This window comes from Prenolepis imparis, unplaced genomic scaffold (assembly GCF_030444845.1).
Source record: "Prenolepis imparis isolate NDT839.2.m4 unplaced genomic scaffold, iyPreImpa1.0 SCAF_6, whole genome shotgun sequence".
Taxonomy (NCBI): Eukaryota; Metazoa; Arthropoda; class Insecta; order Hymenoptera; family Formicidae; genus Prenolepis; species Prenolepis imparis.
Window position 1 is genome coordinate 13,406,086 of NW_028141164.1, and position 21,888 is coordinate 13,427,973.

Genomic DNA, 21,888 nt, shown 5'->3' on the forward strand with positions numbered 1-21,888 from the left:
ATTTATATTTATTTACCTTTTTCAAAAGAGGATATGTAACAAATAAATGTATATGAATAATATTATTACAAATAATATTATATATAATATTATACAATATTATTAATAAAATTATATATAATATTATTATAATGATAATAAGGGAATAACAATCATATGTAGAATTTAGTTTGATATATAAGAGTAAACACTTGACTATAAAATCTATTTTTCGCTGACTCTTTCGGTCACGATGTGGCAAAAGTCTGTAGCAGAAAAACATCCATTACGAGCACGACCATGTACATACGGTCATAGATTACTGGTAACGGCGATACTGTAGCGGCACAAGAAGCTGCCATCCAGGCTTCTTTATATCGTGTTGTCTTACGTTAGTAGCGAGCAAAACCGGGAAACCCTCTCTGAGTGCTTCGCTATGTAAGCCATTTCATCGAGCGCTGGATATCGGACATTGGCATCGTTATATCCAGGTACATGTTCACATATACACACAGTGTGTGTGTATATATATATATATATATATATATATGTATATAATAATATATATATATATGTGTATGTGTGTGTAATATCACGCCACGGTCATGGCTGAAAACGATTAATCCTGCACGTCGAGACGTCATTGCCATCTTCGGTCCCTTAATCGGAAGTCTCCGAATATGTGCCGATGACATGACCTGACGTCACAGTATGGGAACTTTTGGTTCCTATCAAAGTAAATTGATCATCTACGTTATCTATCATTGAAATGTTATATCTATATTTTGCGTTTAGAAAAATAATTTTTTTATTAATTAGAAAGAGGCAGAAAGAGGAAGAGAAAAAAAAGAGAAGTGAAAAAAGGTGTATAAATATTCTTTTCGCGTTATCTTAAGTGAATTTTCGAGCGAGCGAGTTTCGTCAAAACGTTCGTCAGCGCTCGATGTCCATGCGCCACAGAGAGAAAACGACTGTGAGACTGTGAATTTTCGCGCATTTCCCCCTCAAATGTTTAACGACCGCTCTTGTCGTGGCTGTAAATTCATTTCGAGCATTACAAAACGACGAGACGGAGTAAAATGTGTCAGTTGCGAGGCGCGCGAAAACAACGAAAATAAGTACGTATTCCACGCATTCCGCTCGCGTCGCGGCGGCTGTTACATCGAGATTGATTTTGCAAAGGATGAAAATGTTTTTCAAAGAAATACGTTCAAATACACACACAGGCGCGCGTGCGTGTGTGATACATTAGGCCGTTTCTCTTTGAAAAATATTTTTTTGCAATATGCTTTGCAATATATACACTGAAAAATTGTATTCTTATTTTAAGAATTTTTCATTTATTTTTCATTTAAGAATTTTTCATTATTTCTAATTTTTAGAATACTCTGTTTGAAATAGGCGCCAAAAGGATTCTCTTATCTTAAGAGAGGAATCCCTAATGATTAGTATCAGATATTCCTAATTTATAAAAAAGTAGACAAAAGGGGGGATTTATTTTTATATTAACAAACAAGTACATTATTTTACAGCACACATGTTAAGAAAGATCATAAAGAAAATATAGACATAGTACGTATATATCAATCGAGACTTGGATCCTGAACGATTAAATTATATTAGATTATGTTACACGTTAATAAACTCGTGATCACTTTTCTTAAGTCGTTCAAGTCTTCTTTTTCGAGCCATTTATTAATTTCATTCATTCTTTTAATAAATCATTCAGTGACAAACACTGCGTTACAAAATTAATTGCAATACTATATAATCATATATGTACATACATTGTTACAATATGACTATATATAACGTCAAATGAACGATAAAAAACATATGACTCTTTGTTATTAATAAAGAATATACAATTTGTAGGATGTTCTAGAAATACTTCAGAATGTCTTAAAAGGGATGATTTTTTCGGTGTATATACATTATGAATAATATACATAATATAATTGTGGACAAGTTAAAAGAATGAAATTTGATGGATATTTTTGACTAATGAAGAGAATATTTATTAATATTTTTTCAAATTTTCCCGTATCCCGTAAAGGGATGAAACTTTGGACCTATTCAATTTTTTATTCGAGCTTCTTAACGAATCGGAATATGATCGTTTAAAAATATGCATTAGAAAACAGCTTTATTCCTTCAGAAATCCTTTTCTTTTTCTTTCATTTTTCCATAAAATCAATAGTTTACAAGGAAAAAAATAAAATACATTATTATGCAATGCATAGCATAATGCTAAATGGCATAGATTTCGACTTACGAGAAGTTGAATTTTAGAATAAAAAAGCAAGTAGAACAAAATGTCTACCAAATTTCATTCTTCTAATTTGTCTAAAATTTGAGAAAAAAATTAGAATCTTAATTTTCACCTCCCTCTTTGGAGGAGCATAACTTCTTAGAAAGGGATATAGGAGTATATATGTTTATATGAAAGAACCCTCTTAATTTTCGATAAAGAACCATCTCCTAAAATTTTACGCTGTGTATTATATGTACGTATGTGTGTTTGTATGTGTGTATATATGCGTGTATATGTGTGTGGACGCAAATTGATATCACGTCATTGTCGATGGCACGATAATCAGTTTTTTAACGCCGCTGCCATTTAACGTCGATCGCGAGTCTCGCTCGTAACGCGACAGGAGTCGCGTCAGAATGACAGAGCTTGATCAAAGGACCAAGCCGGGCGTTTGATGTCTGATGCACGCGCTCCCGTTTCAACGGTCAGCAGCCGGCGGGCTGAATTCGAATTCGCGATCGAACTTGAATTTCGATAGGACACCGAGTCGAATCGCACCGCAGGCTTTAAACGGATATTTCGAGATATCCTTTGATATTTCATATTTTTTCCCAGATCGACGTCCACCGTGCGCGCGTGACACCGAGCATAATGAAATTTTCGAAAAACGAAAATGAAAAGCCATACGATTGAAGTAAAACGCAGTTCGCGGACGTCATCGGGAAATAATATCCCGTTTGTTCATTTTCGAAATGTCTGTTTATATTTCCGCTCTCTTATATTTTCTAACGCGAAATGCGAAATAAAAAATGAGCGTACGTTTCTTTTTTTCCATTCAGAGAAACAAGCACGTCACATTTTATATATATTTGAAGAGAAAGCTCGCGGGGCAAACATACACTTTGCAAGTTCCTGATGCGGGGCGTGATTCGAGTTTGATGATCGTTTGTTCTGGAACGACGTGGAAATTGAATCTTCGCCCTCTCATCGCGATTCCCTAATTTTTTTCATTCCCCGACACACACTCGGATTCTCATCAGTTATTTACGGCTCTTCGTTGTTTCTTCTTCTCCGTCGTCGGAAGTGTCGCCGAGAGTCGAAAGTGTCGTCGAGAGTCGCGGCTATCGAAATCAAATTAGTAGAACAAAGGGGGAAAAAGGAAGAGTCGCAAGTTGTGCATCACCCTTGAGCACCCTGCGCACACAATTTCGAATGAAATATAGATTCCCAGCTTATTGGCTGCGCGAGAGATCTCGAAGAACGTCGCGCTGAGATTTCTCACGCCTCGGATTGATTCTCCTCGCCTCCTGCAATTGTGACTTTTGAGAGAAGCGCGACACATCGGGTTAACCGCAAACAATGTGTCCTCGGGAATGACGCGTGAGCTCTTGAGCGGAGAAAATGAGAGGAAACATGCTCACCTTCAAAAACCTTCCGTCGAGGTTTTTTCTTTCTTCTTCTTTTTTGCACATTGTCGCACTTTTTTGGAAAAGGGTGCATCGACTTTTCAATTCCGAGTGTTTTTTTTTCGTGACACGATGCGCCACTCTGGCAGGTGGTCGACTACTCCTCGATTAGTCTTCGACTTGTTATTACACATCGCGTATAATAAATCGTATATAACGATTCTCAACGGAATCAGTGTATATCAATCTTTACAATTTTATTTATTTAATTATTATATTATAAAATTTGTCTCTTTGGCAGAATAATTTGTGTACATTTTCATTAATAAGTAGAATCAAAAATATTACTTTACTGATTGATCAGATAGTTGACAAACTATCATTACTTTATTTATTATTTTTATGGATTATGATGATGAGTGTAAGTGATGTATTCTTTGTTGAAAATTAAGGGAGGTTTTTCATATAAACATATACTCCTCCCTATATCCTTTCTTGAAGAGTCACACTCCTTCAAAGGGGGAGCAGAAAATTAGATTTTTAATATTTTTCTCAAATTTTATTTCTTTTATTTTTTTCGTAAACTTAGTAGTTTTCAAGAAAAAAAATAAAACTTCTCAGGGAGCGATATAGGAGTATATGTTTATATGAAAAATCCTCCCTTAATTTTCGACAAAGAATCATCTCCTAAAATTGTTCGCACTTATTTAGAAACACCCTGTATATATATTAATTTTATTTATAGTTCTTTTAGTTTATTTATATTTTAGGTAAATTTTGAAAGTGATTGTAAAAGACGGAAAATTCATCTAATCCATTTCTCGTGTTTTCATCTTCTCTCCGATAAGTAATTTAAACATCACATCAGTGATTGTTCTAAGGCGTGCGATTAAATCTCGTCGCAATCCAGCGGGACGATCTTTATGAAATTTCAATTACAGTACCATCGATGTCGCACCGCAGGGTGCCTGTAACCCTCGACTCTCTCCAACTTCGCGCCTTTCAATCCCCTCCCTCCTCGACGTCGAAAATCGTAGGATGCAACTGTAGGTTACATTGACGGGCGCGATGTTCTCGGGATATGAGAAACGTCTTACTCTACCTCCCCGGCGCCTTTTCAATCGCGCCCTCGAAGGTCCCAAAGGGTGACGAAGAGTCGCTTCCCCCTTATAACATCCTCGCGAAGTTACACTGTCCATCGATTACTCTTCCACAATTGCGGATATTTCGGCGGAAAGGTGCCGTTAGATCGAAGATATTTGATTCCCAGATGGCTGTCGTACCTTCATCCCCCTGCCCCTTCCGCTTGCGATCCCTTTTTTCATTCCGAGTGTTCGCTCTAGTCGGATGCGTAGCTCTTCTTTCTTTCTCTCTCTTTCCCTCCTCTCTCTGAATAGAATCACGGAGCCATTCTTCCGAGCATTGTGAACGAAGGCAGTCTATTCGCATGTGATGGAGCGACGATTGCCGGAGATATCTGGCCTCTTATCTCTGCCATTGCGAATCCGTTTGTTAGCAAGCGATGATCTCTTGAGCATCGTGAGGATCCGATCAAATCCATCCATTAATCGACAGAATAGACATGTAAAAAAATTATGAGAGAGAAAATTTTATCCAGTAGCATTTTGCGTCTTTATCTGGCCTAACTTTACCCAATATAACATTTTACCTAAGCCAATATAATTTATATAAATATGTATATTTAAATTTGTATTTTAGGGTATTTCTAAATAAATGCGAAAAATTTTAGAAGATAATTCTTTGTCAAAAATTAAGGAAGATGTTTTTCATCTAAACACATATAGTCCTCTTTAATAGACCGGAATGTGATCTAAAAATATGCGTTAGAAAGCTTGTGATTCTTTTAGAAACTTTCTTATTCCTTTTTTTTTTTTTTTTTTTGTAAAATCAATAGTTTTTAAGAAAAAATATAACTCAGTGAGGGATATAGGAGTATATGTTTATATGAAAAAGCCCCCCTTAATTTCCCCCTGTATAATATGCGAGTGTGTCTTTTCGTTTCAACAAATGCTTTGCTCATAATGAGAAGCTTTCAAGTTTTGATCTGCAGATAAATAATGGTCGCACGATGTCGAAGGCCAATCGATAGCAATCTTGATATCGCTCTTCGAAGATGGACGCACAATCGTTTTTGCGAATGGAAGCGAGCGCGATGATGATCCTTCTCGCGCATTTCCATTTTGTGAGCTATGGGGGTGGGGGGGGGGGTGTAAAACGGGGGTGTAAACGATCAGATCGTATCTATTCGGACGAGAAGTGGCCGCCAGGCCGCCCTTACTTACGCCGTAACTCTCCTTCACCCCTTCACCCCTTGAGATCGCGCACCAAGAGTCCAGAGCGAGAAATAGAGAGAGAGAGAGTGGATTTAAACTTTTGAATTTCGCTTTATCTCGCAAGGCATACACATACACACACGAGGAATCGCAGAAACACACGCGGGGATGCGTGGTAAACGGGCCGGGCGGAACGATATTCTCTCCCTGAGGGAGAGACGGTCAGCGAGCTCGCGCCATTGTCGGTCCCTTGTTTACGAGCCGGGCGTGAGATTCCGTCGCGGAGATTCGATTCTTTTCGCGACGATTTATTCGGCCAAGGACCGTCGCGCATATATACGGCGCGAGGATTAACTACGGCCGATATCCGGGGCCGCGAGATTGGATTACTCGACCGAGCGTCGAGCGTTCACGACCGCTGATGTATTCCCGGAGTGGAAATAAAAGAGCGAGAAATCTTTCGCGGCGCGCACACACATACACATATATGCACAAACACTACGATGAATTCTGAGACCGGATAAATTTTCCGCTTCCTTCAATTGTTAATTGAAATGGTTATTATACAATTATTTAATACTCAAAAATTTTTTTAAATAATCTAAGATTAACCCATAAAGTATCCTTAAATATTTATTTAAACAAAAAAATTAATCTTAATGTAAAACAAATATTATAATAAAAAAATATAATTTTTTTATTAAATAAAATTATTAAATATACAAGGTGTTTTTAAATGTGCACGAACAATTTTAGGAGATGATTCTTTGTCGAAAATTAAGGGGGATATTTCAAATTATAAACATATACACCTATATCTTTCTCTGAAGAGTTACACTTCTCCAAAGGGAAAGATGAAAATTAGGTTTTCATATTTTTTTCTTGAAAACTATTAATTTTACGAAAAAAAATAAAAGAAAAAGAAAAGTTTCTGAAGCAATTAAGCTTTCTAACGTATATTTTTAGATGATCACATTCCGGTCCGTTAAAAAGTTCTAATAAAAAAATTGAATAGGGATTGTTAGATTCCTCCCTTTATAATGATATGAGAAGGTTAAAAAAATATTAAATGTTTTTGTTATAAGTAAAAAATATCCATTATTTTATGTTTTATTATATTCTTAAAATTAAAAACTATATATATATATGATATAAACAACTAGGATACGTCGATTATTTTTCTTTATTTACAAGTCACTCGAATGATTCACAAAGATAATTCTTTCAAAAAAGAACTTTTGTCATATATATTTCATACATTTTAATTACATTTTATACATAACTTCTAACATGTCTTATTTCTTTATCCTGACACACATTGCCACATTATTCAGCTTCATTTACTGCATCAAATGAATGAATGTGTGTGCGTGTTTCGTTAAGAATCGATAAGTGTGGGGTGAAGGCGCGAAAAGAAAGAAGAGTAAAACTTCCATTTTCCTTTAATTACGATGTTGCGGAACATAGATTATGACGTTTGCTCGCGCGCTCAAAAACATCTGTTCCCTTTCCTTCCTCGAACGAGTTCTACCCTTGCGCGGTTTGCCCCCGCTAAGAACCGATATCCGTAGGGGTCTCACCCTTCTCGATCCTGTTCTTCTGCGCGCGAGAAAACGTCGATCGTCGAGATTTCGACGTCGAGAGCGTGCGCCTCGTTTAAACAGCCCGAAGGATAGGACGGATAACCTAATTAGAATTTAATAGTTCTTATATACGTATACATATATATATATATATCGACTTTCTCGCAGATAAATCTTGTATTCTCACAATACCGCAATTGATTACACTGAAAAAATTGTAATCTTATTTTAAGAATTTTACATTTACTTTTAGAATACCCTGTTTTGAAATAGGCACCAAAAAAATCCTCTTATCTTAGGATGGGAATCCTCTAAAGATTAGTATCCCTAATTTATAAAAATGTAAACAAAATGGGATTTATTTTTTATTTATTTGTTAACAGAAAAATACATTATATTTGACAGCACACAGGCAAAGCAAGCATAGACTTATATTACATATAGATCGAACATAAGACATGAGACCTTCTGAATGATTGAATTATATTACACGTTATTTACTCTTGAGCACTTCTCTTAAGTCCCTCAAGCCTTCTTTTTCGAGTCACTTATTAACTTTATCCATTCTTCTAATAAACTAAAACCTTTCAATGACAAATACTGTACTGTATTGCAAATTGCAACACTATATAACCATTTAGTGTACGTTGGTATAACAATATGATCATATAACGCCAAATAATTGGTCTATATAAAAAAAACGTATGACGCATGATTTGTTATTAACGAAGAGATCTTTTTAGTTTTAAAGGATGTTTTAGAAACACTTAAGAATATCTGTTAAGAAAAAGTTTATAGTATAATAGTTTTCTTACTTCGAGAATACATTTTTTTTCGGTGTACCTTCTCATTTAATTCATGACAGACCGTTTAGATGAACGAAACGAATCAATTAAATTTCAATTGACTTTTATTTATAGACATACAGAGCCTCGAAATTGGAATTTATATACACAAGATTGAATCTTATTTCATGCATTATTTATAATATTCTAGGAGCAATGGAGACGAAAGCTTCGACGTGATTATAACTTATTATTCATATGGTAATTGTAAAACAGTTAGACGAAGAATACACATACTTTTAACCAGTATCGCGATACTTTGGCAAAAAAAAAACACACAAAGTAATGAAGTAATGTTCCGTTAATTGAAAGGGAAGTCTTTCGCTAGAGCGGAGGAAAAAAAATCTTCATCTCACGGCGTGACCTTAATTACGGGCGTGCCACCCTCCCTCGAGGGGAGTTGATTAACAAGCGTCGGGCAACTTTTTTCACCAACCGAGTTAACCGCGAATTCGCGTCATCTTTTTCAAGCTTTCTTTCGCTCTCGAAACGTAAGAACGGGGATGAGAACAGGGAAGAGAGGGGACGAGTCGCTACGCTGGACAAACGGAGAGGGGGCGGAAGAGAGGGAGAGTGGGGAGGGGAGCAGGGAGAGGAAGGGTCGCCGAGAGGATTGAAATTTAATGACGGACACGAGATAAAATTAATTTAACGGCGAGTTGCGCCTGTGAATTACCCGGAGGCTGTGTGCCGAAGCCCGGATCACAATGGCGCAATGGCCTGGCCGGTGGGCACGGCAAACTTCGCGCATACAGACATAGACACACACATTCACACATACGAACACACATATACGTGCGCACATACGCAGTCGTTAGTTTAGTCGTCGTCACCGTGGTGTATGCCAGTAGCATTACTATCCCCTTCCCCCTCCCTTCACCCCCCTCTTGTCCGGTCGTACACCACCACTAAAACGCGCACCACACACCACACACCATCAACATCCGCGCCGGGGTGAGCGAGCCACGCTCGAACCAAAACATAATTAGCCTGCATTGTTAATGCATCAATATTTGCACGCTGTCCTGCCTTCCAGCCGCGGCGCGCGAGCTGCGCGCTTTCCAATAAGCTCGCACTTTGTTGCACCCGCGATATTACGCGGGTAGGTATGTATATATCGCAGTTGATTACCGCTCGATTTTTCCTTCTCTCGTACTCCTCCCCCTCCTCTTTCTCTCTCTCTCTCTCCCTTTTGCCCATTTCGGGTGGACGCTTACCTGGACATACCGTCGCTCTAACATGTGCACCGGCGCCGCCGCGGTGTAAACTCGATGCATAAACCCGGTGCACCTGAATTAATCGCAGGGTAGTTGCGAACTGACGAATCGCGCGCGCCACTCACGATTAATTCATGAGCGAATTTTCGTTCGCCATATAGAAAGATATATGCTAAGCACGCCCTGTGTGTGTAATTTCCAGGCATATTAACTGCAAGAGTGCCCATTGTAATATTAAGAAACGAACGAAAAACAGTGAAAGAGAAATTGTATTCATCATATCACTTTATAAAAATTTTCCACTCTCAATTTTAAAATATCCTATTTTAAAATTGGCGCCAAAAGAATCCTAACCTATGAATCCACCCTAAGAGGGGAATCCCTCAAGTATAAAATATCGGATATTCCTAATTTATAAAGATTTGAATGAAATAGGATTTATTTTTACATTAACTAAAAAGTACATTATTTTATAGCACAAAGAGAGACCATAAATAAGAAGGCATAGTAGATACACCGAACAAGATCTAAGTCGAATTAGAGCTAGAACGATTAAATTAAATTATGTAATATTTTAATATAATCAGTTGGGTGCAAGGTTAAGTTACAAATTGCTTACTTGTAAATACTTCTCTTAAGTCGCTCAAGTCTTTTTTTTCGAGCAACTTATTAACTTTATCCATTCTTCTAAAGTAAAACTATTTAGTGACAAACACTGCATTGTAAATTGCAACATTATACAATTATATAGTTGCTGTAACAATATAACCGTATAATGCCAAATGAATGGTCTACATAAAAAAACGTACAATCATATGTTATTAATAAAAAATATATTCTTAATTTTAGAGTTCTAAAAATACTTCAGAATATCTGTCAAGAAGGATTTTATAGTATACAGTCCTCTTACTTCGAGGACACAATTTTCTCCGGTGTAGCAATATTTAAGGAATAGTCGCAAATATTAACTAAAAGTTATTATGACGTAACAGAATTTTTGTTATTGATCGAATTTAACGAAAATGTGATTTTTCGGGAGAAAATCAAACAGATAACGTTGTGAATTTAGGACCACGAAATTGAGATATTTGAACAAGAGAGAGAAGCCAATAAACTTTAAAACACATAAGACGTGCTGCAAAGTTAACAGAGAGAGACGATGGAATGGGGGCGTTGCATGAGGGTGTAAGAGGGCTCAACGTATATCGGATTTTCCCTACTTCACCGACTTCCGGTTGCTCGCGTGCCGCAATTCTATTGCCCGCATCTGGATCTTTCCTTCTGCCGCTCTTGGCCGCTTAACCCAGTTTCCACAGGCTTTTTGTTCCAACATTCAATTACGTCAATCATCACTAAATGATCAATATTTTAATCAATATCGACTTATTATAATCGATTAATATATTTGGACAAAATAATTTTTTAAAAATTAATTAAGGTATCATAGACGTATAGAATTTTAAATAAAAATTATATTATAATTCTATCGATAAAAATTGTAATAAATAAAATATAAAGACAAAAATTAATAGACATAAAATTAAATGAAAGTTGTCTCATATATATTTGCAAGTTATGATATAAAGACGATTTCAATATCGACTCCTTGACCGATCTACTGAATTATTTTAATAAAATATTTTTTAAATATTAATTAAAATATTACAGATGTATATAATTTGAAATAAAATATACATAATTTTATCTATAAAAATTTTAATAAATAAAATATAAAGACGAAATTAAGACATAATGTAACCTAAAAGTTGATACCTATCTATTTGTGAGTTTATAACAAAAAAGGATGATTTTAAAAATTCAGAAATTATATATCTACATACAATCTCTATTTTAAGAGGAAAAAATCTCCCCTATAAAAATCATCGCGCTGTATCTCTCGAAGCGATCTTAAAATCTCGACTCTAAAAATCGTTAAGTCGCGCGAGTCTCTTTCAGGAGGGTGGAAGAAGGAGGGGTAAGGGGGGAAATTGCGACGACAAGCTGCGGAGTCTCTCTATCGAGAGACGGAGGGCGTTTCGCGAGCGAGAGAAGAACCCCGCGTGGCACGGGGGTCTTCCGTTAGTTCATCGTCTTCCGGTGACTTCCGGTGGCCTCTAACGAGGGACAATGCTCCTGGTGCATGCTGCGTGCACGCAGCGTGCACAACAATCGCGTCTCAAGTTCCTCCAGGCGGGAGGGCGGTTTCTCTCGCTTCTCTTTCTCGTCTCTCCAGCTCGCCACCCCATTCTTCTTTCTTCCTCCCGACTACTTATGCCGCGTAACGCGGCCCTCAATGACACATTAGAAGCCAGCACTTGGAGAGCCGAGGCGCGCACAACATCGAGATGACAGAAAGAGAGAGAAGGATATGATTCTCGAACACAAATTATAGACTCCCGGGTCGACCGTTGACGCGACTCCGTAGATCCGTCACTCCATTTGCTATTTCGGCCACTCACTCGTGGGATATACGCTTATGCTTATATGTATACTCGTTGTTGGCAATGGCATTCACGAACACGCACGTCTGTGTCTCTCTTTCTCTTTCTCTCTTTGGGATCTCAGATCCTTTTCAGCTGATCGCAAGCCCGGGCCCTCGCATTCTCTTTTCGCTGGATGTCTTTGTGGGGAGACGCGCCAATCGCCTCCGGGGTACATCGAGGAGAGTCGACCACGCGAACTTTTTACAGGAGGCCACTCGAGCGCGAGACAATTGTTTAGTCGCCTCGAGGACTGACTTCTTTCTCTCCTTCCGCTTCTTCTCTCAATGAGTCAGTCGCTCTCTTTCTCTTTCTTTTTTTTTTTTCTTTATCGGCCAGCTCGTTTCTTCCTCGCGCGACCGTTAACGGTCGATGGAGACGTCATCGAGAAGAGCTTTGCTCTTTCTCATCGGCGTCGACAGATTTCCAATCGAACTCCGGGGGATCGCAGAATGAGATATTATATTTACATTTTGAGTACCGTGAATAAAAATATAAATCGCAACTTTTTCTTTCCAGTTTTAACTTTTAAAAGCAATTTGAGTAAGAACAAATTATCAGGAAAGAATGATTTATAAAAATTTGTGGCAAATGGGGAGATTACGATGTGTCGAGATAAACAGATTCAAGTATCTTAAAGAATATTTAATCGAACGAAAATTAATGTAACATTATTGCTAATATTGATAATTATAAGTGATATTGTGATGACAAGAACTGAGTGACTCCATTTTTTGTAAATTTCTAAATTTTAGTATCAGAGCACATGATTAGCACTCTAGTACTAATAATATTACAAAATTTACAAAAAGTCCAATTAGTTTAACTTCTAAGAAATTCATAGCGAGAGATTTAAGAAATAAATTTATATATATATATTTTTTTTTTTTAAATACACATCCATGCGTGTATCGTTTAGAAATCGCAGGAGAGAGGGAGGTAACTCTGGCTTTTTCTGTCGCTCCATCTTTTAATCGAACTCCAGGGCATCGTAGAATGAGATATTATATATTTTAAATATCGACAAATATCGACATTTTTCTTCCAATTTATACTTAACTCTTAAGAGCAATTTAAATAAGAAAAAATTAGCAGATAATTTATTTACTATTTTCTTTTTATTATTTAATCGAACGAATATTATTGCTAATTTTGATAATCGTCATATTGTGATAATGAGAACTAATTGACTCCATTTTTTGTAAATTTCTTAATTTTAGTATCAGAGCACATGATTAGCACTCTAGTGTACTAATATTAAAAAATTTACGAAAAATCCAATCAGTTTAACTTTTGAGAAATTTTTAGCGAGAGATTAAGAAATAAATTTTTATATATTTTGATCTTTTATATTAAAATACATTTGGGAATTGCAGAAAGAGGGAGAAGGAAGGGGGAAAACTGTCTCTATCTGTCGCTCCATCCTTTGACAATCAACGACACGCCCGCAAAATTGCTTCTCCGGCGTGGAAGCTCGGCTGCGGGAGAGACAATTTTTCGGGGGCTGCGAAAAATATTAATAACTCCGGTGTTGCAAGAGCAAAGGACGTAGGGCTCCCCGAGTAAGGGATGGCATGGCCGGGGATTCGTGAGTGGCGGGTGGAGGCGGACGGGGGGAGGGGGGTGGCAGTAGATCGGGGGTAGCGACGAGGGGATGGCAAGTGTTTCTGTCAGTTTAATAGCTTCGCGCCTACCTACCTCTACCTACCTCCTCCTCCTCATCCCCCTCCCGCCCCTCTACCCCACAACTCTCACCCTACTACGCGTACACTTTGCCGCCGACATTACAGCATCGTCACTCCACGTGTCAGAAGTTGCGCCAGACGTAGGAGGTCTGCTTAGATCTGATAACCCTTTGATATTCCCGTTATTTATTGCCCCCCTCTGGTAGGTTCGTTGGTCTTCGTCGTCGGCGACGTCGTTGTTGACGTCGTCATACGCGTGAGAATCGATCGGGTAATTTCTGTGTCATGTTTTACGAAGACACACACACACACACACACGCAATGATTGTGTGTGGTACTTAACGCATAACTGGAGAAAAATTTCATTGACAGAAAATAATAGACATTAACAATTTGAAAGAAACGAATAAAAATGATATCTCGATGGTATGCGAGAAAATAAATAAAATAATTATAGCAATATTTTATACTTTTCGTAAAATAATCGCGAATTATTACGCTTTGCACGCAGATATGTGTTACATATACACAGGTATAATGATAAATATCTAATTATCACTAAAGCTAGTGTGTAATAACATTTAATTTTGCATAATAACATATAAATGTTTTAATTATAAATATTTGCAAAATTTCTAAATAGTATGACATGGAAATAATGCATTACAAACAAGCGTTACATAAACATATTTAATTGTTAAATTTTAGTATTTAATTACATTTATTCCATTATCTAATTATATATCTGTGTATATGTGTGTGATTACACATAATTAAATTGTTCAACTTTAATTCTTACAAACTTTATTCTCTACATTGTACGATTTTCTCTATATTTATACATTAAAAATATTTGACAATTATACTTTTTTCGAATTAAAAAAAAAAAGGAAAATCTGCGGAATGAAATTTCAAGACACTTTATTGCAACGACATCAATTTTGTTAAAGGATACAGGGATTTCTTACCGCGTCGGAGCCTAGAAGGTGATATCGCGCAATAGGTGATATCAACATCCGCGATGTGGAGACATTTTTATGCCTGTGTAAATCAAGCCCCTCCAAATATTGCGCGAAGGACGTTGGTTGACGTCGAATGAACAGAAGGGTACCGGCGCTGCCGGCCATAAAGAATGATATAACTGTACGCGACACATGTCTTCCCGGTTGCGAAACACAGTCATATCGTCGTTACTGCCGCCTTTTTCGCCGCTTTACCCGAAATGAAGATTTGTTTCCGGCGTCTTTTTTTAACTCCGCTCATATATTCCTGCGCGGCTTTATCCGCGATCGTCTTGACTTTATGGGCGCGAAATTTAAATCATCGTGCCCCCATTGACCTCGGAAATAACAACCAACAGCCAGCGAAAGAATAACTCTCGATTATTTTTTATTTATTTTTTTTTTTTTTTAGAGACAAAGATGAAAAACTCACGAAGAAAAAGAGGGCAAAGGGAAACTGGATGCACGCAGCAAAAAATTCATAAAAATTAGTTTAATAAATATCTACATAAAGTTAAAAAAAAGTAAAATTTTAAACTAGTCCAATAAATAAATTCAATACGTAATTGTTTAATAAAATTCTATTAATACAAATAAATCTATCTTTGCTTTATGTTTTTACTACTTCTGAATCATACGTTAATCTTCGGCTTTTGATGATAATATTTCTAAGGATAAGAATGAGGGTATATTCTGAGATTAAAAAAAAAAATAGAAGCTCTAACAAGATATTTTTGTAGGAAAGAAAAAGTATATGTAAGAACTTCATCATTGATGGAGCTTGTTTCGATCGTTCCCAAGCATTTGAGATTTTAAAAGAAAATTTCGTTTTCGGTTAAGATGAATACTCCATATTCATAGAAAAACATTTTTTTTCCCCATCGGACAGTAAAGCGTAACAATACGCGACATTGATGTTTTCGATACTCCGCTCCTCCGATTGACTTTGAAGCCGAATCGAAGCCGGACGAATCACGCCGAATTGTCGAGTGCAATTGAAAAAAAAATAATCGAGAATTGACTTGGAGGTTTGTGACAGTCACTTTTTACAGTGAAAAAGTGGTCACCCTTGGTCCAATGAGAATTCACCGATGGCTGTCCCATTGACCTCATCTCCGCGTGGGGTCCTTCCTTCCCTTCCTCGTACGTCGAAACGCCTTTCGATGGAGACTTTTTGCGATGAAAAAATATTTCAGTCCGTTGACAGTCCTACCGTTGGCTACTAATGCAGCCTGGAGGTTTTGCTCTGCCTCTTGCGACCGTTTCTTAACTTCACTTGTAAGGTGAAGAATGTAAAACATGAATGTAGGAAATTTAATACACATGTCAACGATACATTTCGCGTTATTCAGATTTAGAAGTTTTCTCGGTTGTGATTGGTGTCGGGCTGATACTATTTCAGTTAAAAAAAATTTTACACAACCATAAAAAGAATATAAAAAAATTTCATTTACATTAAGATTTCTTATTTTTAAATTATAATTTTATTTTATTTTCTTTTAAATTTTATTTAGATATTTATTTTCAAGTATATAATGTTATTTGCAATCCTAAGATTGTAGGTAATAAGAAGTAAAAATATATTATGCACACATGTTAAATTTTATAAATATATTCATTGTAATTGTAAATAAATAATTATATTTGTTGTATTATATTATTATTACATTATTCTATTTATTACGTTACTGATAATATTATTCATTTACATTGTTATAAAATATTGTTGTGTTTCATCCCTTTCCGTTCGAGAATCGATTTTCACTGTGAGAGCTGTCGCGTCTTCGAGAAAAGAATCCCGTACTCGACTTTGACATTCAGCTACCGCGAAATCTCCTTCGTTATCAGCGTCACGTTACGTTATCCCCTCCCCTGTTACCCCCTCCCTCATGTTCTTCTCTCAGACAGTCGCATTACGCTCCATCGCCGAAGCGCCGCGTCCCTCTCGCTCGCTCTCCCGAGGGATGCTGTGGTCGTCTTGGTGGGGACTTGGATGCAATAGGGGTGGCTCCGCCCGTGAACCAACCAGAGGTCCCGCTGGAAGCGATCCGCCACACCCCGTGTATCGTCCCTGGGATCCCGAGAGAACCCTCGTCGTGCCATCCTCTTCTCAACAGATTTCGGATCCTCTAGTCCGCCAAAGGCCAGCTGACACGGAGCAGCAGCAGCGGCTCTTTCCGTTTGTGTCCGTCTCTTCCTACCTACTTACCGTAGGTCCGCTCTGGAAAGGCTCAGGGGCGCTACCCCCTGGTGCGCGCGATTGCATCTATCCCCCTCCTCCCCTCCCCCCTCCCCCTACGGAGATAGACGGTGTACTCGGGTTCCAGTCGAAGTCGCGACCGCGTTCTCAGCCGATTCGACCCGATCCGATACCGATTGATCGCACAATCATGAAGACACTCGGCCCGGATTTCCGCCGACTTTCGTCGTTCGTTATTTTTTCGTGACATGTTAACATGATCTCGTGAGAGGGAAAACTTCTTGTGATGCCGATGTGTCGAAAGTGATCCGAATCCTCCGAAGTCTCCGAAACCAGAGTTATTTGGAGGATCCCAGGATTCCCCAGATCCGAGGAGACGAGGATCACCGATGAACGGTCTCGATCTGTCCACGGTTGTGGATTGCAAGATGAACAACGGTAAGTCGAAAGAGCGATCGGACGACTTTGGGCGACGCATAATCGTGGACAGATTATCCACGATTGTGAATAATTGAGTTGACTTACGTCAGAGTGAAGTGAGCGAGTTGATAAGACGAAATTTTTGATATCCGGTATGATAATGCTACCTGTGCCAAATTATCTTGATTCGACAGAATCAGACGAATTAATAAACGAATAAATGCTTATCAAATCTAGATATATACTTATCAAATTAAAGTTTGCTTTGCGCCTAATTTTACAGAAATAACATTTCAATCTAATTCCATTGAGTTTGGTGCAGTTTAGTAGTAGTAGTATAGTGAGTGATACTAATCTAGTCTCTCTTTGTTTACTGCTTATTGGTGTAAAGCAGAAACTCAATTTCTATATAAATTAAATCTATTAAATCTGACGACACCTTTGTATCTTTTCTTGTTATTAGCTAGGTGTTTAAACCCAGCCTACAGCCTAGCATTAGGCTTAGATCTGTCACCCTTGCTTTATCCAGATTAAGAACATTCATTCCCAGGTTCTGTTTGATGCAGTTTAAGTAAATGAAATAGTTTAACAATAGTAAATAGGGTTACAATCGACAATAGATGATCAAATGTCATCTATATGCTAATAAGATGGCATTTATTTTATTAAGATCAGTTTTAAACAAAATGGATGCAATTAGCTGTCAAAGTGTTCACTGTTGGTCGCGAATATTCCGCTGTCATCACTTATAGAGCTCGGGCATTTTGATAAATATCGTGTTCGAAGCGAAGTATTTTCTCCGTGCTCGATCCTCTCTGTGCAAACATCCTCGGCGAGGAAGCTTGACCGCAGCCTGTCCGGAAGCCGGACTCCGGAGATTCGATCTTCTGTCCAATTTGGTCTGCCTCGGCCCTCGGCAATTCCGTGACAGGCTGATAATGTTATCGACGTTTCACGATACTGCTCCTGGCCGCAGAATCCCGTCGCTTTTCTAATTAACCTCTATCGCCTCTATCTGCGCTAGGGGGAGATCCGATATTGTCAGCGAGATTGCAGTCCTTAATCGCGTTATCCGCAATGGAGCCTTTCGGAAACGCAGCAAATTAAACGTAGCGCGTTCTCCAAAGGATCCTCCTATCGCCGCAGGATGTCCTGTGCGGTCAGAGCAACGTGGTCTGCGTAACACGAGCGTAACGTTGCGCAGTGCAATCGCTCCTTCCGACATCTCTCTTAGCAGTCGCCAATTTGTTTAATTATCTTTTCCGGAAGTTCACGCGCGCGCGTACACATTACGCTCCTCGCGTCTTCTGGACATATAGGTCTGCTTCGCGGACATTTGGGATGCATTACACTCTAGATTTTTTACAAGTATTTTCATCTCAATGTTTTAACACTCTCATATTGTATTTCTGTCAATGCATCATTTTTTCATCAATGTATCAATGTATGTATGTACCCATACATCAATCAATGTATGAGTACCCGGGTACCAGCGTATTTTCGACACATTGCACTGCAACAATTTTTTTATAGCAGCTGCTGGGCATCGAACATTCTTTGCCGCCATATTTTAAGAGATTTTCAAATATCCAAGACTCTTTGTATTTTGTTTCGGCAGAGAAAAGTTCCGACATATTTTTATCATTTAAAGTTATTTTGGATACCCGTTCATTGACAGAAGGATAAAGAGTAACATAGTTAAATAAAAAATTTTACATTATAAATTTTAATAAGTTTAATTTATGTATCACTTAAAATATCAAAGTAGATATGTCTTATTGAATGTTGAGATTAAAAGAAGGGGAAAATTTTGGCGTAGAGATTTTAGAAAACAGAGTGACATAAGAGTCATATAATTTGTATATAAGCTTCTCTTTAACTCTCTCGATTTCTCATTTCGTCTTATATAAAATTCACTCGATGATACTTTGTGACGTGCATGTTTATTACTTGATGGTAGATTAATCCATCATTTGCTCGATCGTTTGTTAAAAACCCTTCGATCGCGAAACGTCAATCGTGTATACATTCGGCGCGTGCAACTCTACCTAACACGGCAATCGATAGGACGAATGCACGAAGTGAATCGCATCAATCATCGATCGCACAATAGAGGCCTGTGCGCGATGCAAAAGAGTCATTTGCTTTATAACTCGCTAACTACTTCAACCGTCTCATGGATATATAAACACGTATTATTATTTTAAATAGCATATAATGCACAACGGATATAATTATTTTTATTTTATTATTCATCATTAGCCGCTAATTATATTGTATAATATATTATTTATTGTAATAGTTATATAAAATGACCCGTGTGAGAGATTCTATATTTGTACACTTGATAATGAAACTCTTCTCTCTTGAAAGTATGAGAGAAAATTATTTCTCGATATTATATAAGAGAAAGAGAGACGAACATATAAAACTTTATAAATTTAGAACACGGAGATTGACGTTATATTGTGCCTCCCAGGATTAAATCTGAGCGTCCGCGGAAAAATTCTTCACGCGAGATCGATAAAAAAAAAAAGAAAGAAATTCTTCCCACGATTAATTTGCGTCGGATATACTAAGCGTTATATAGTACTAGAGCGGCACTTTGCTCTAATCATCCTTAGAGCCTCTTGAGCCGCTATCATCGCGGATAATGTCACGCATGGTTCAACAAGTATATACTCGTGCTTCTCTGTCAAGGGAGAAAATACTCCCGGCACTTGTATCCCACATGAGTCAAAGACCCCTGGGCTTTTTTCGAGGGTTTCCCAAATATTGTTGTATCATATCGACTTCCTACGGTGCGCGAGAGGATCTGGAGTGGCTATCCCGACGTATCCCTCGCCTGATCAGGTCTCTTCTTTACGATCATCATTCGCGAGCGAACGATTCCGCTAAGTCGTGTTTGTTCTGGTCGGATTTAGATACAAATTTTGGATAACAGTTGCTGTATGCAATTGTACGCGCTTCCCCGACTGTTTCGGGGTTTATTATATTATTGCTTCACTATTTTTTCTCTTTTAAATGTATATACATATATTTACTGCACACAAATCTTTCTTTAAAAACAATTTAATTGTAATATTGTAAGAAATCATTATCTGTAAAAATCTCAATATAAAAAAAATTATATAAAGTAATTATGATAAATATTTAGAATTTTATTAAAATTTTTGCTTAAATTTTTTTAATTTTTTTTATTTTTAATAATACAAAAATGAAAAATAAAACAATATTAAATTCTAAATATTTATCATAATTACTAAAGTATATCTTATTTTAATAATTATAATAAATATAAAAATAAATTTTGTTCTAGTAATTACGATAAATATTAAGAATTTTGTTAATATCGCTTTAAGTCTTGTTTTTTTATTTTTAATAATACAAAAAATAAAACATAAAGCGTTATTAATAAAATTCTAAATATTTATCATAATTTCTAAAATATATTTTATTTAAAAATTAAAACTTTCTTTATTGAAATAAAAAAATTAAGCGATATATTAACAAAATTCCTAATATAATAAAATTTTTACTCTCGCTTACACAACTGTGATATATGTACATACATATATTATAATAATTATTTATACAAATAGTTTGGTTTGCTTTATGCAATAATTTGCATTTTAGAAGTTGGAGTCTATATCAGATGACTATCAGCGATTTATTTCCTTCCATTAGCGGTGACGCACCGATATCGCCGCTCGTAGACATCCTGTCTCTTTGAGCTTCGTGTCGACTGGCACCCCTGGTAGGATCACCGTTTTCTTTTACGACTCACCCGCGCCGACGTAAGTCGACGGGGATCCTTAAGCCTTTGTTTACTTTCTCGATTAGAATGGAATTGAAGTCGGCATCGTAAAAATTGATATTTTTAACGTTTTATTGCCATATACGAACCATAGTCTAGCCCGTGTCACAGAATCATATCGTTTTTTTGCCTCTTCGCTTTTTTTGGTCCAGTTAAGTATTTGACAGCAAGAGATGTACGATACGAATAAATTAATTTGATTAGAGTTTATATAAATAAAAATTAATCGTGAGAAATAATTTTAATTTAAATTTATAGCATCTCTTGCTCTCCTTTCTTCCCCTTTCTCTGTCAACCCTCGACGATTTGTCCGCCTATTCGATACACCTGCCAGCTCGTCGCTAAAACAATCATTTGCTTAGTTCGCCGATTCACACGAAACTCTCTCGCTATTTGCAGAGGACTCTCGATCTTCGCGTAAAGCTCACAGTTTGTTTTTAGATAGTCGATACACACCTCGCATGGATATCTTTCGATTCGGTGATAAGAGAAGGGCCATTAAAAAGAGCCGGATAGAGTACAAGTTGTACAAACGAAACCAGATTTATGGGATGTTTCTTTATTGTTTCGAGAAGCATATATAAAACAGGGTTTGAAAAAACCCGGGTTTTTTTTAAAAAGCCCAGCCCAGTGGGTTTTTTTGGGGTTTATTGGGTTTTTTTGGGTTTTATTGAGTTTTTTGGGATTTTGTTGGGTTTTAAAATTTT

At 37.1% G+C, this 21,888-nt stretch overlaps 1 protein-coding gene across 7 annotated transcripts in view; it reads left to right on the plus strand.

Moving 5' to 3' along the window:
- The window catches only part of LOC145937154 (transcription factor hamlet), a 169,897-nt gene that overhangs the window by 102,238 nt on the left and 45,771 nt on the right, over positions 1–21,888 (plus strand). For 2 of the 7 annotated variants that reach the window (XM_083040039.1, XM_083040043.1), the window contains exon 1: positions 16,840–17,382. The exons of the other annotated variants lie outside the window; for them this stretch is intronic. In XM_083040039.1, coding sequence (XP_082896165.1) covers positions 17,334–17,382 — 49 coding nt within the window. In that variant the 5' untranslated portion in view covers positions 16,840–17,333. Of the gene's footprint in view, positions 1–16,839; positions 17,383–21,888 lie in introns of those variants that run through there. 7 annotated transcript variants of the gene reach the window in all.